At 36.0% G+C, this 12,473-nt stretch overlaps 1 protein-coding gene across 1 annotated transcript in view; it reads left to right on the plus strand.

The window, feature by feature from the left end:
- Positions 1-4,694, plus strand: part of LOC149851338 (sodium/hydrogen exchanger 1-like) — a 61,158-nt gene extending 56,464 nt beyond the window's left edge. The window contains exons 11-14 of the mRNA XM_090000217.1: positions 2,402-2,540; positions 2,635-2,697; positions 2,785-2,868; positions 4,161-4,694. Of these exons, the coding sequence (XP_089856343.1) occupies positions 2,402-2,540; positions 2,635-2,697; positions 2,785-2,868; positions 4,161-4,484 (610 nt within the window). The 3' untranslated portion in view covers positions 4,485-4,694. The remainder of the gene's footprint in view (positions 1-2,401; positions 2,541-2,634; positions 2,698-2,784; positions 2,869-4,160) is intronic.
- The last annotated feature ends 7,779 nt before the right edge of the window (positions 4,695-12,473 follow it).

Consider the following 12,473-nt stretch of genomic DNA (forward strand, 5'->3'; position numbering starts at 1 on the left):
CGATATGGTTTTGATTTTTTGCTACTGAATCTGATGGATATCCGGATTCAATGGAAATTCAAATCTGATTACATGTAAAAAAGTGGATTAGGTATGAGTTTTCCACCATCCGAATCCAAATCCCAGTTCGAGTCTGTTTAGGCAACATCTGATGAGTCAAATCTGGTATTGTCCACATCTGATCCTAATTCTAACCATTTACATCAGACTGCCAATAGGTAAAATGGTCTTTTTGTTTCTTTAACTTTGATCTAGAACTCATCATAAAAAAAAAATTGATATAGACCCGCCATTAGGAGGGTGCTTTTGTCTGTGTGTTTGTGTGCACACAGAAGGTATCTTTGGTTTTCCACATGCTGTTTGTCTCCTTTCTGTTCACTTTTACCATGCATGTGTGTGTGTTTGTGTGCATGTTCAGTGAGCTGAGCCTGAACAAACAAGATCGATGTTGATTTAAGCTTAACCTTCTTGAGCTGACCTATTGCTGAGACATTTTGATGCTTAACTTGGCTCATCTACAGCACTCTAAATTGGTGATAATCAATATACTCTACACAGAATAACTCCAACAGTAAATGATTCTCCAAAAATGTGCAACCTTAAAATATAGATTTTAAGTCAAATTTTTTGGCTTTCAACATTTTTTTGCAGAAGAAATATAATGAAAATCAAATCATATAACGGATTTGCTGGAGGGAAATAGGCTAGTGTGGTCACAATTATGAATAAAAATCTCAGACAGCAATTTTCATGTCTGGCATGCTTTGGCTAATCATGGGCCCTATTCACGTGAATTGGAACAAGTCGTGTGGCATCTTATATATATATATATATATTAATTGGTTCCTCTTAACCATTCATATGGTATGGACAGTGCTGATTTCTTATGTTTTAAGCCATATTTGGAAAATTGAACTACATAGATATGTTCGGCATGTTTCATTTGCTAGGAATGGACTATTCGATCATGTTTTTCCAGTGAAAAAATATGATTTTATGAGTCTTTAAATTTATGAAATCTCTATGCCATTGATTTTTGAAGCCTTATGAGAACCTACTCACATGTCATACTCGGATGATCCAAAAGCCCATTTCTACTAAACAGACTATGTAGATCACATCTATAACTATAAGGTTAGATTCCAAAAAATTGAATTTAATGCTTAAAAGTTTAGACTACTGTCCGCCCCTCCAACCGTTGGGAGGAATCAATCTCTCTCTCTCTCTCTCTATATATATATATATACTTGTTTTAAATTCACGTAAATATATGTATATTTATCTCTCTCTATCTATCTATATATATACTTGTTTTAAATTCACGTAAATATATGTATATTTCTCTCTCTCTCTCTCTCTCTCTCTCTATATATATATATATATATATATATATATATATATATATATATGGTTAATGTTTGCTAATGTCACCATGTCATGTGAGGTATGCATGCCTCTTTTTTCATTTTTGTTGTTGTTTTTAATGAATCTAACTTCATAAATTTGATCTACATGTTTTGTTTAGTGAGAATCGCCACTTGGATTGCCTGATTACAACACATAAGCATGATTTTGGAAGGCTTCAAAAATCATTGGCACACAAAGTGTGATCTTTTCACAACACTTAAATTCGTGTTTTTAGGTCGAAAAACCACGATGCAAATGTTGATTCCTAACATTTGGACCATGTTGAATCCATATGAGGTTCGATTGGATCAAAACAACTTGTGCCTATATGATCTAGGGGCATTTGTACCTCATGTCACCATCACACACACACACATTATGAAACACATGAACAAATGAAGTAAACCACAAAGGTCCAGATCTACGTGGCTCAAATACAATGGTGATACAAGAAGTCTCAAAGCCGCAATGACCCCAATACATCCAAAGCTCTCTCTAATTCAAAGGGAGGTAAACCACAAAGGTCCAGATCTACGTGGCTCTCCATAAAAGAAAGAAACGCTAAAACTACTACAACAAACCTCATTGAAAATTCCCCTTCTATGGCCTTCAAAATATGTTTTGGATCGGGCTATGGATTGAAGCAGGTGCAAAATCCAAGATCCCAGGACAATATATATAAAAGAATTTGTAGCCTATTTTGGTCCGTCTTTTGTGTTGTTTAATCAGATGGCATGGTTTTATATTGGCTTTTCTGGTGACATTTTTTAAAAATCTGCCATATATAAATTATATTTGCATTTTGGAATTTATTTTACTGAGCGGTAAGTTGCTTGAGTTCAAGATATGAGAATTTCTCTTGTTTGTCACGTTTAGTATAAAACTTTTACCAAGCTGCATCCTTGCTCGGCAGGTTTAACTTACCTTGTGACTACGGACTGTTGCTTGTCTTGACATGCTCTCACCTTGGCTTTTCTTTTTCTGAACAATTCAGTGCAGGTGTTTCATTTTCCATTAGCGCTACATTACTGATGCTGATTTTGGTAGGAAGGGCTGCATTCGTGTACCCACTTGCTTTTGTCAGAAATAGACTGGGAAGAAAAGAAAGTACAAAGATAGAACTTCGTCGGCAGGTAATTTTTTCCTCTTTATGGCCATGATTGTAAGTAGAAAGCCTGATATGACAAAATCTGCAGTTGTACAGCACTAACTGTCTGTGTATACTAGTTCATAATTTGGTGGGCCGGTCTTATGAGAGGTGCTGTCACGATGGCTTTATCGTACAACCAGGTAAGTTGCAGAATCAGGCATACGCCTTTTTTTATCATAATCCTTCATAATATCATCTTAAGTTCTTAACTAGCTATTCTTTTTTAGTTCACCGACTCAGGATCAACTACAATCCCTAGTCACGCTCTTATGATCACAAGCACCATCATTGTGGTTCTCTTCAGCACAGTGGTACAGTATATTCCTTCCCACTTTGTTGTTTTGTATAAATTTTCCATGATCATTGATCGTGTAGCTTCCAACAGCTTTTTTTGTTTTGATAAGCTTTCAAAAATTATTAACGTATCATGTAAATAACTTAGGATCTCTTTATATATAAGGTAAATGTTTGGTAGCAATGAAGGTCCAGAACAATTGAGCTGGAAGTTATAGTTGCAAATTGTATCTACTCAATCTGACTGCATAGATCTCTTCAGCATGGTTTGTTTACTAAGGATCAGACCTTGGGTCATGTTTTCTCAAAGTACACGATTTTTTGAGTCATGAAATTTTGGTACATTGTGGTTGTTGAATTTTGAAGCTCTTGGAAAACCTACTTGCATGTCACAATCACATGATTCCAAACTTATTTTATTGAAACAAGCCATGTAGATCACATCTGTAGAGTCTAAACTACAAAAACTTTTAAAAAATAAAGAAAAGAAAAGTGATTTATACTCAAATTTTTTGTACCTTCATTAATACTAAATATTAGCCTATAGATATATAGGGAGAGAGGTGTTCTTTTCATGATTTGAAATACTAGATGTATTGGTCATATCCTATTTAGTAGAAAACATGTTTTATATCATATTAATTTAATGAAAGAACCTGAATATTTTATCCAGTTCTAGTGTGATATCAGCCATTGATTTTTTTTCTCTAAAAGACATCTGCTCATGAAAAAACCCTAGTATAATACATGTTTGCTGTTGAGAAAACTGTGAGAAACACATCTACAATTTTGATCAAGCAAAAAGCCCTAAGGGGTTGGGTGTAGTGGGCCTTGTCTGCTTGACGGGTGGTCAGGATTCCATTCTCAAGGGGCAAGGGCATTATGTCCCTTGCTTGTGCCTAAGCAAGGTGACTCTATGGGGGGCAAGGGATGTGTCACGTGTTTACACTGTCAAGAAAGCGTCCGTAAGTATGCAGGAATAGCCAGCAGGACTACGTCCCTGTTCCTGGGGGTGGTTTCCCCGTTCCTCATGGGGAAAAAATTGATCAAGCGAAAAACACATCAACTATAATTTTAAAAGGTCCAAACAAGTGACCTAGCTTTTTTGCGGATGAAATATCCTTACTCTCATACATACATACATGAATAAATATGACTACAAAAGGATCAACGGTACAAGGACACGGTTTTTATCATAATATAAGACAAAATCCAAGGTTCAAAAAGATGCTGTGTGTGTGTGTGTGTGTGTGGAGATAGGGTGTATTGGAAATCATGTAACTGATATATGGTTGATGCTTGTGCATAGGTCTTTGGGTTGGTAACTAAGCCTCTGATCAGACTCTTGCTTTTGCAACACCCACGGACGGACCCGACAGGCACGGCTGATGAAATCACCAGCTTTGAAGATTTGAGTAGGCTATTCCTTGAAAATGGAGGGGAGGCAGAAGCAGAAAGCAGCTCTCTGCCAAGAAGAAACAGCCTGCGGTTGCTGCTCCAAGCACCTACTTCTACCGTGCACTACTTCTGGAGAAGGTTCGATAACAGTTGGATGAGACCATTGTTTGGTGGACGCGGGTTCGTTCCTTTTGTCCCTGGCTCCCCCACTGGTGAAGAAATTGAGAACGCATAAGCTCAAGACAGATAAGGAATTAATTGCAAATTGCTGTATCACAGCCCTCCAATGGTTTAGCTCAGCCATGAAGACCTTGAACCTTTCTGCGTCTATTCACCCAATCCAGTGCCTGCTGTACTAAGTAGCCGCCGCATGCTGCCCAGTGCTTAGAGAGAGGAAGCATGACAGCATACCGTGGCAGTTGGGCCAAGCAGTCATTAGGTTGAACACTTCGTATCGTTACATTTTGTAATATTAGTTCATTTTTTGGTAAGGGACGTGTTCCAATATTGGATTAAGATTAGAAAGGTTGCAATAAACTGGATTGTAAGAACCACCTTTGTCGGGAAAGGTTATTGGAATCAACCAATCAATCAATCTCTCTCTCTCATGTAAATCCCACACCAGATTCTTGAGAAAGATCTACCAAACTTCCAGCTATGGCTACTCAAAACTACAGTTAGTTAAAAATATCTAATTTTATCTAAGAAAGCAAAGAAAAAACTAGAAATAACAAAAAAAATCCTCGTACCAATTTGAACTGCCAAACTCATAGATTTCTCATTTACTTATAAATGAAAATTTTGCAATCTTGATGAACTCTAAATAAGATAGCTTTCTTAATGTAGACAAGCATCTTAATTAGATAATATTTATCTAATTTAAAGATGCTTAGGTTTGCAATTAATTCCTTATATTTGCAATAATTTTTATTTGTTTAGGTCTAATATCCAAAATACAATTTAAAAAAATAAATAAATGTAGACCTAAACTGATCAATTAGACTCAATTATTCTGCTTTGTTCTTACATCATTCTCTTTAGGTTAGAGAAGACTTACCCTCAACTTTGGATCCCACTTACGCCCTCTTCAATTCTGCTCCACTTTGTAGATTATGTGCTTCCGATATATAACTGGATCGCTTCGTTGCACCAAAAGCTGCATGCACCAAACAGGGGCTACTTCAATGTGCATAGAAGCCTGGGATGTTTCTTTCTAATATAAGAAATTTAAATTTAAGACATGGTTTTTTATCCAAATATTCCTTAATTGGATTTGGACATTTGCTTGATTCTGAGAAAAGTTTTGGATTGGGTTTTAAGTGAGTTTCAGCCATTTGGGTGTGAGTATCTTTAGGGACATGTAGAGGTTTTCGTTTTTCCTACAGCTTTGCTTCAAAGTCCCTTACATATTGAATTGTTTGCCCTAAATATGAGACTATGATTCGACTCGATTTGCTCAATATGCAACCATTAAGTCCACAAATATACTTATCAATTTGCGTCTTTGTGGTCTCTTGAATATGAGCATGTAGTGTCAGGCGATGAATTTTTTCTGTTTACTCTTGCACTAATTAATTTGGAACCTTGATAAAGATAAAAGCGTCAAGTAAGACTCACTTTAAGTTTTGGCATTGGATCTCTACGAGCCTCATGTGAATCTAGATCTATTGTGACACCCCGAAATTTAAAACCCAAAATTTTACCGATTTTTTTTTTATTGACAGCAAAAAATAATTTAATATTGAGTCTGGATTTGAAAATTTCGAGCAAGCCTTAAGAGTAAAATAAAACAAAGCTATTAGCATATTGAAAACAAAAATATTATTTACATTATTTTTGACAAAGTGCACAGATACTTCAAAACTTGGGAATACAAAATATTATGAACCTGGATCCTTAGAAGAGTACTGGTCCACGATGTCGCTCGTGCTTCGTTGCATTCACTGACTTGTACCTGAACAAAACCCATTAAAGGGTCAGACTTTTGACAGTTTCGTAAGACTATATTAATTCCAGTAATTCAAAATATTAAACATATGTAATCAATTCAGATAAAGCTTTTTTATAAAAAAGTAAGACAAAATACAACAGAATTGTTTGCATAATTAGGGCATATTTTTATTTCAAATTGTGATTCAAAAGGGTCTTTGTTTCGATAATTAACCATCCACCCCGGTACGCAGACAACCAAAGCATTTCGAGGGGATATTATTTTCAGAAGCTTTAAACCCGGGTACCTGACTATAGTAGATCCAAAGCGGCCGGTCCGTGACCGGAAGAATCACCGCTAAGGAAGAACATAAAGTAGGATGCATCCTAGACTACTCCAGTAGTTGGTGATCTATCACCTACGACACATGGATAACTTCGACCTACGAGTGAGTGTAGACCATTGTGACGTCCTATTCCTAAAAATCAGAATAGAATCACTTGAGGTTGTACCATCTACTTTCTCCAAGGTAGATATCATAACAGAATGGGTCAGAAGGGTTATCTTTATTATTTAGATTATTTTAAGTGCGCTATACTGTGTAGGCCAAAATGGGGGGGGGGGGGGGTTCAGCAATCCAAGTACCCATTTTCAGAGTAATAACCAGAGCCTTGTATGTGTACTCGACCCAATCAGTACTTACTCTGTATATATGAGAACTTCGCCAATGTGGCATATTAATATCTTAAGTTTTGTGTATAGGTATATTTTATTTATCAGATAGTGCTTTGTTTCGCACATTAAGAGTTAATTTATTTCAATCTCGTACACGAACTAATCCCAGGATGAAAGTATGCTCTATACACTACTGTGTACTAGAAAGGTCTCTCAGAACCTTGACCTGTTTTAGAATGTAACCATATGCTTTTTATTCGGTGTAGATTATTCTATTGCCAGTAGGGTTCTCTAAACCCAGAGCTCTATTCTTGAGCTAAGCAGAGATGCACATTGTTTTATGCATGCTTTAAATATTTTATCTTCAAAAAGTGAAATATAAGCAAAAAGTATTATTCAAAATATAACCCATGCATCTTTATAATATTTTATTCAAAATATGATGCATACCAAGAACTACTATTTATTTGAAACATAATGCATATGCTTATATTATTTTATTCAGAGAATGATTAAAAACTATTGTTTTATTCAAGGTTTGATACATATTTTATTCGGAAGGGATGTACGCAACAACTATTTATTCTATTTAAGATATAACCCTTTTCCTCAAAGTATGGTACATACCAAAACTATTATTTTATTTGAAATATGATTATTTTATTCCAAGTAGGATATGTACCAAAACTTATTATTTTATTTGAAATTCATTTGTTCAAAGTATGATACACATCTAAAAACCACTTTAATGGAAATCCAATGTGTATATATATATATATATATTAAAAAATCACACACATTTGGCCGTAGAACTTACCTCACACAGTGCTTTGATAAGAGACTAAAAAATTTCCAAAAATTCTGGGAGAATTTTTTCCTCCAAGTTGAACCTCCGATATGTGAGAGTGAACCGTGTTTGAAGAGTTTGGTGGAATCGAACTAGGTCGAGGAGGTGAGGGTCGTGGTTCCGCCGAATCGAGTCGCCCAATGAGACTGGTTAACAAAAGGGAACCGGGTCAGTGGGGGCTAATCAAACCCAATCGGGTAAGGGCCTTAGCTAGCCTAGACTAGGTTAGGCCAGAACTGGGTGAGGACCAAGCTAGGCTCGGCTAGGTCAGTGGCTGAATTGAGCAGGGATCTAGGGGGGGTGCAGATGGATTAGGTGGGATCAAGTGCACAGGGTAGCGAGACCGAACCACACAAGGGGATTTGATGCAGCAGAGCCAGGTGGGTTCGGTTTGGTTACACCCAAACAACACCGGGTCAGGTGAGTTGACAAGGAATCGAATGACGGTAGGAGGAGGGTTTGAGCTAGGTGGATAGCAGAATCGATGAGGTAGTTGGTTGATCTGAACTGGTGCGAGAAGGGAGGCAAGTTCGGTAAGGTGTAGGTTGGAGTGAGGGTGCAAACTGGTGAGCTCTAATGGGTGCAGGGCTAAGGGAGGTGGCAGCTAGGTGCAACCACCAATAATGTTGGTGATTGGGAGAAGAAAAGAAAAAGCAGGAGGTGGCAGGAATAGCCACCAGTAATGGTGGTTAGAGGGGAGGCTAAAGAAAAAGAGAGGGGAGTAGAGTGAACTCGTTGAGTTCAAAAGAGCTTTCGTGATGGCTGAAAACAAAGGGAGGAAAGGGCTTTATATAGTGGTAGAAGGGTGGTAGGGTGTTGCCAAGTGGCAACCCCTTCCCATTCATATGAAAGAGAAAACACAAGTGTTTTGTTTCCTCTAACAATTATTAGAAGTTATAAAACTAGGGGCTGAAACAAGGTGCGATGGTGTTGTAGGAGTTGGATCTGGATCTATTACAGATCCAGATTCAATTCCCACATACCCAGTTAGTTAGTTAGTTTCAGTTAGTTTAGGTTAGTTACTTTTTAACTATTAGTTAGAAAACTGACCTTTATTCTAAAAACCATTTTGTTATAATAATAATAATAATAATAATAATAATAATAATAATAATATTGTTTAAATTTTTTGTTTTCAGAAAATACTCCTATACATTTCACATATTCCAGTTATGCCCTTTCTCGAATAAAAAATTATCAATATACCCTTATTCTTGTAAAGCATGTTTCAGGATCGTATGAACTCTAATTTCGACAAAATCAAGAACATCTTTATTAGAATTTTGATATGAATGCACAATGTGTTCAAAACTTATAAAATATATCTTAAAATTATAATTTTATCCTTGGAGTTGTCGGGCATGTTTTGCGAGCTTACAAGCTCCATTTTTTATGAAATTACTTTCATTTTTCTCGAAATTTCAATGTGGTCACAATCGTGTATTCAAAAGTCATAAAATAGGTTGCCAAAATTAATCATTACTTTAGATATTTATAATCGAACAAAATCTTGGAAAAATTATCAGGTATTACATCATTCCCCTTTAAAGAAAAATTCCGTCCCCGAAATTTGCTATGCAAGTCTTAGACGAATAGTTTAAGGTACTTTTCCTGTATACTGAATTCAGGCTCACAAGTATATTCTTTTATTTTGTTATGTTGTCACTTTACTTTTATGAGTTGAATGGTTTTTTTTCTCAAAACTTGATCCCTTTCGATCGATGATTTCTACTAGTTTTTCTTTAACAGTCATATCCTCTCGGACTTCTATGTCTTCGTGTTGAATGATGTGCGATGGATCATGCACATACTTTCTTAACATCGAGACATGAAAACATTATGAATTTGCGCGTACTGGGGAGGTAGTGTCACTTGATAGGCAGTTTCGCCAACTCACTCAATAATTTCAAACGGGCCAACAAATCTGAGAGTCAACTTTCCTTTCTTCCCAAAATGAAGCACACTCTTAGTCAAAGATACTTTTATAAAAACCATATATCCAACAACAAACACGAGTTTGATCCGCATAGCTTTTTTGTCAACTTTGGGTTGTCTGCAATCCATCACGAATCATTTTTACTTGTTGATTATAGTGCTACATAACCACAAGTGAATCTGTAGCATATTCTCCAACTTTGTCTCAGTGAACTAGTGATCGACAAGATCTACCGTATAATGCTTCGTATGAAGCCATCCCAATACTAGCATGAAAACTATTGTTATACGCAAACTCAGCGAGAACTATGTGTGTATCCCAATCTCCTTTCCATTCTAAAACACAGGCTTTTAACATATATTCAAAAGTCCGTATAGTGCGCTCAGATTGACCATCGATTTGGGGATGAAAGGTTGTACTAAACTTTAATTTTGTGCCCAAAGATTTCTCAAGATAACCCCAAAACCGAGATGTGATCTTGATTCACGATCAGAAATGATCAAGATTGGAAACCCGTGGAGTCTAATAATTTCTCGAACATAAAGATCTGTCAAACCTTGTAGTGAAAATTAGCAGACTTGGTCAACCGATCGACAATCACCCAGATTCACCATGCTTTCTTCGAGTTCTAGGTAATCCTAGCACAAAATCCATAGTAATGTTTTCTCATTTCTACTGTGGTATTTCTATCTTCTGCATCATTCTATCATGTCGTTAATGCTCTATTTTTATTTGCTAGCAAGTCAAATATTTTGAAATGCAACTGGTTATGTCTCTCTTCATATCGTTCCACCAATAATTTTGTTGCAAATCTTTGAATATTTTAGTACCTCCTACATGGATGGTATATCTACTTTTATGAGCTTTTTCCAAGATTTCATTCTTTAATGTAGGGTCAGATGGGACCCAAATTTTATTTTTTATCCAAATACTACTGTCTTCCTTGAGACAAAAACATATATCATCCTCTGACAGATCCCTTGCTTTCAACTTTGCATATTAAGGGTCCATGCTCTGCTCAACAACTATCCTGTTAAGGATCTCTGGTTAAACTGTCAGACTGGTCAATTGAATCCTTTCTTGCTCTGCCCTGAATGGTCTTCAGTTGACAAAATTTTCTACAAGCTTCCAACTCTTTCCTATGAGTCTGACAAAAAACCCTCAAACCTTTCGGTTGGGAGCATCAACAACAATGTCAGCCTTCCCTAGGTGGTAGGAAAGGGTGAACTCATAATCCTTGATATACTCCAACCAGCGTCATTGCCTAATGTTCAATTTCTTCTGTAAAAATAGATATTAGAGGCTTTTATGATCACTATAGACTTCAAATTTCTTTCTATATAAGCAATGTCGTTAGATTTTTAGAGCAAAAAGTATTGCTGCAAGATCTAGATCGTGGGTTGGATAATTTTTCTCATGAATATTCAATTGCTTTTATGCGTAAGCAATAACTTTGTTGTACTACATTAATACACAAGCCTGACTTATTCCTAATGCATCGGTATAGACAACAAATTCACCTTGACCTGAAGGTAAGGTTAATACTGGGGTAGTGGTAAGTTTCTTTTTCAAAGTCTGATAACTTTCTTCATATTTAATATCCCAATCGAACTTGACCAATGTTTTTACTAATTTGGTCATTGGTGTTGTAATACGAGAGAAATCTTGAATAAACTTTCTATAATATCCGACAAGACCAAGAAAACTTTGAATATCCGAAACATTCTTCGGTTGCTTCCATTCTAGAACTGCTTCCACCTATTATGATACCCAAAATTCATTTAAAGATCTAATTTAAAAGTTTGCATCAGGAATTTAAATCTATAATTTATAAATAAGATCATTACCTTAGCATAATCTATGGATACTCCGTCCTTTGAGATTATTTGTTCCAAGAACATAACTTCCTTAAGCAAAAATTCACACTTCAAGAATTTAGTATACATTTATTCCTCTCTCAGAATTCCTAGAACAATTCTCAAGTGCTCGCGGTGTTGCTCCATACTTTTTGAATATACCAAAATATCATCTATGAAGATAATTACAAAGGATTCTACGAAAGGTCTGAATATTCTATTCATCAGATCTATGAAAGTCGTTGGCACATTTATGAGTCCAAAAGGCATAACTATGAACCCATAATGCCCGTATCTCGCCCGAAAAGTTGTTTTTGGGACATCGTCTTCCTTGGTTCATAGTTAATGATATCCAGTTCTCAAATCAATCTTTGAAAACACTCTAGCTTTCTATAGTTGATCGAATAAATCCTTAATACACAACAATAGATATTTATTTTTAATTGTGGCCTGGTTGAGCATCCTATAATCAATGCATAATTATAATGATATATCTTTCTTCTTTACAAATAGCACAGACGTTGTTCAGGGTGATACACTAGGCCCGATGAAACCTTTCTCCATAAGTTCTTACAACTACTTTTTTAATTCCTTAAGTTTTGCATGTGTCATCATATAAGGTACTTTGGATATTAGAGTAATTTCAGGCAATAACTCAATACTAAACTTAACCTCGTAGTGTGGAGGGAGTTCAGTCAACTTTTTTGAAAAAAACATCTAGAAACTCTTGAACTACATCTAAACTTTTAAGCGAAACTGTCACTGAATCTGTTAGAGCAATGCTAACCAGAAATGCAATGCAACTTTTCTTCAAATATCTCTAGGCCTTTATCAATGATATTACACACTTCTTTAAGGTAGGTCTAGACAATTAGAACTCTATCCTGGGAAGTCTAGGTTAAGACAATACTACCTTTCCTTCATGGCACAACAACTTAGAGTGATACTTATAAAGCCAATCTATACCCAAGATGATGTCA

Source organism: Nuphar pumila, chromosome 1 (genome assembly GCF_984573655.1).
Source record: "Nuphar pumila chromosome 1, dmNupPumi1.hap1.1, whole genome shotgun sequence".
Taxonomy (NCBI): Eukaryota; Viridiplantae; Streptophyta; class Magnoliopsida; order Nymphaeales; family Nymphaeaceae; genus Nuphar; species Nuphar pumila.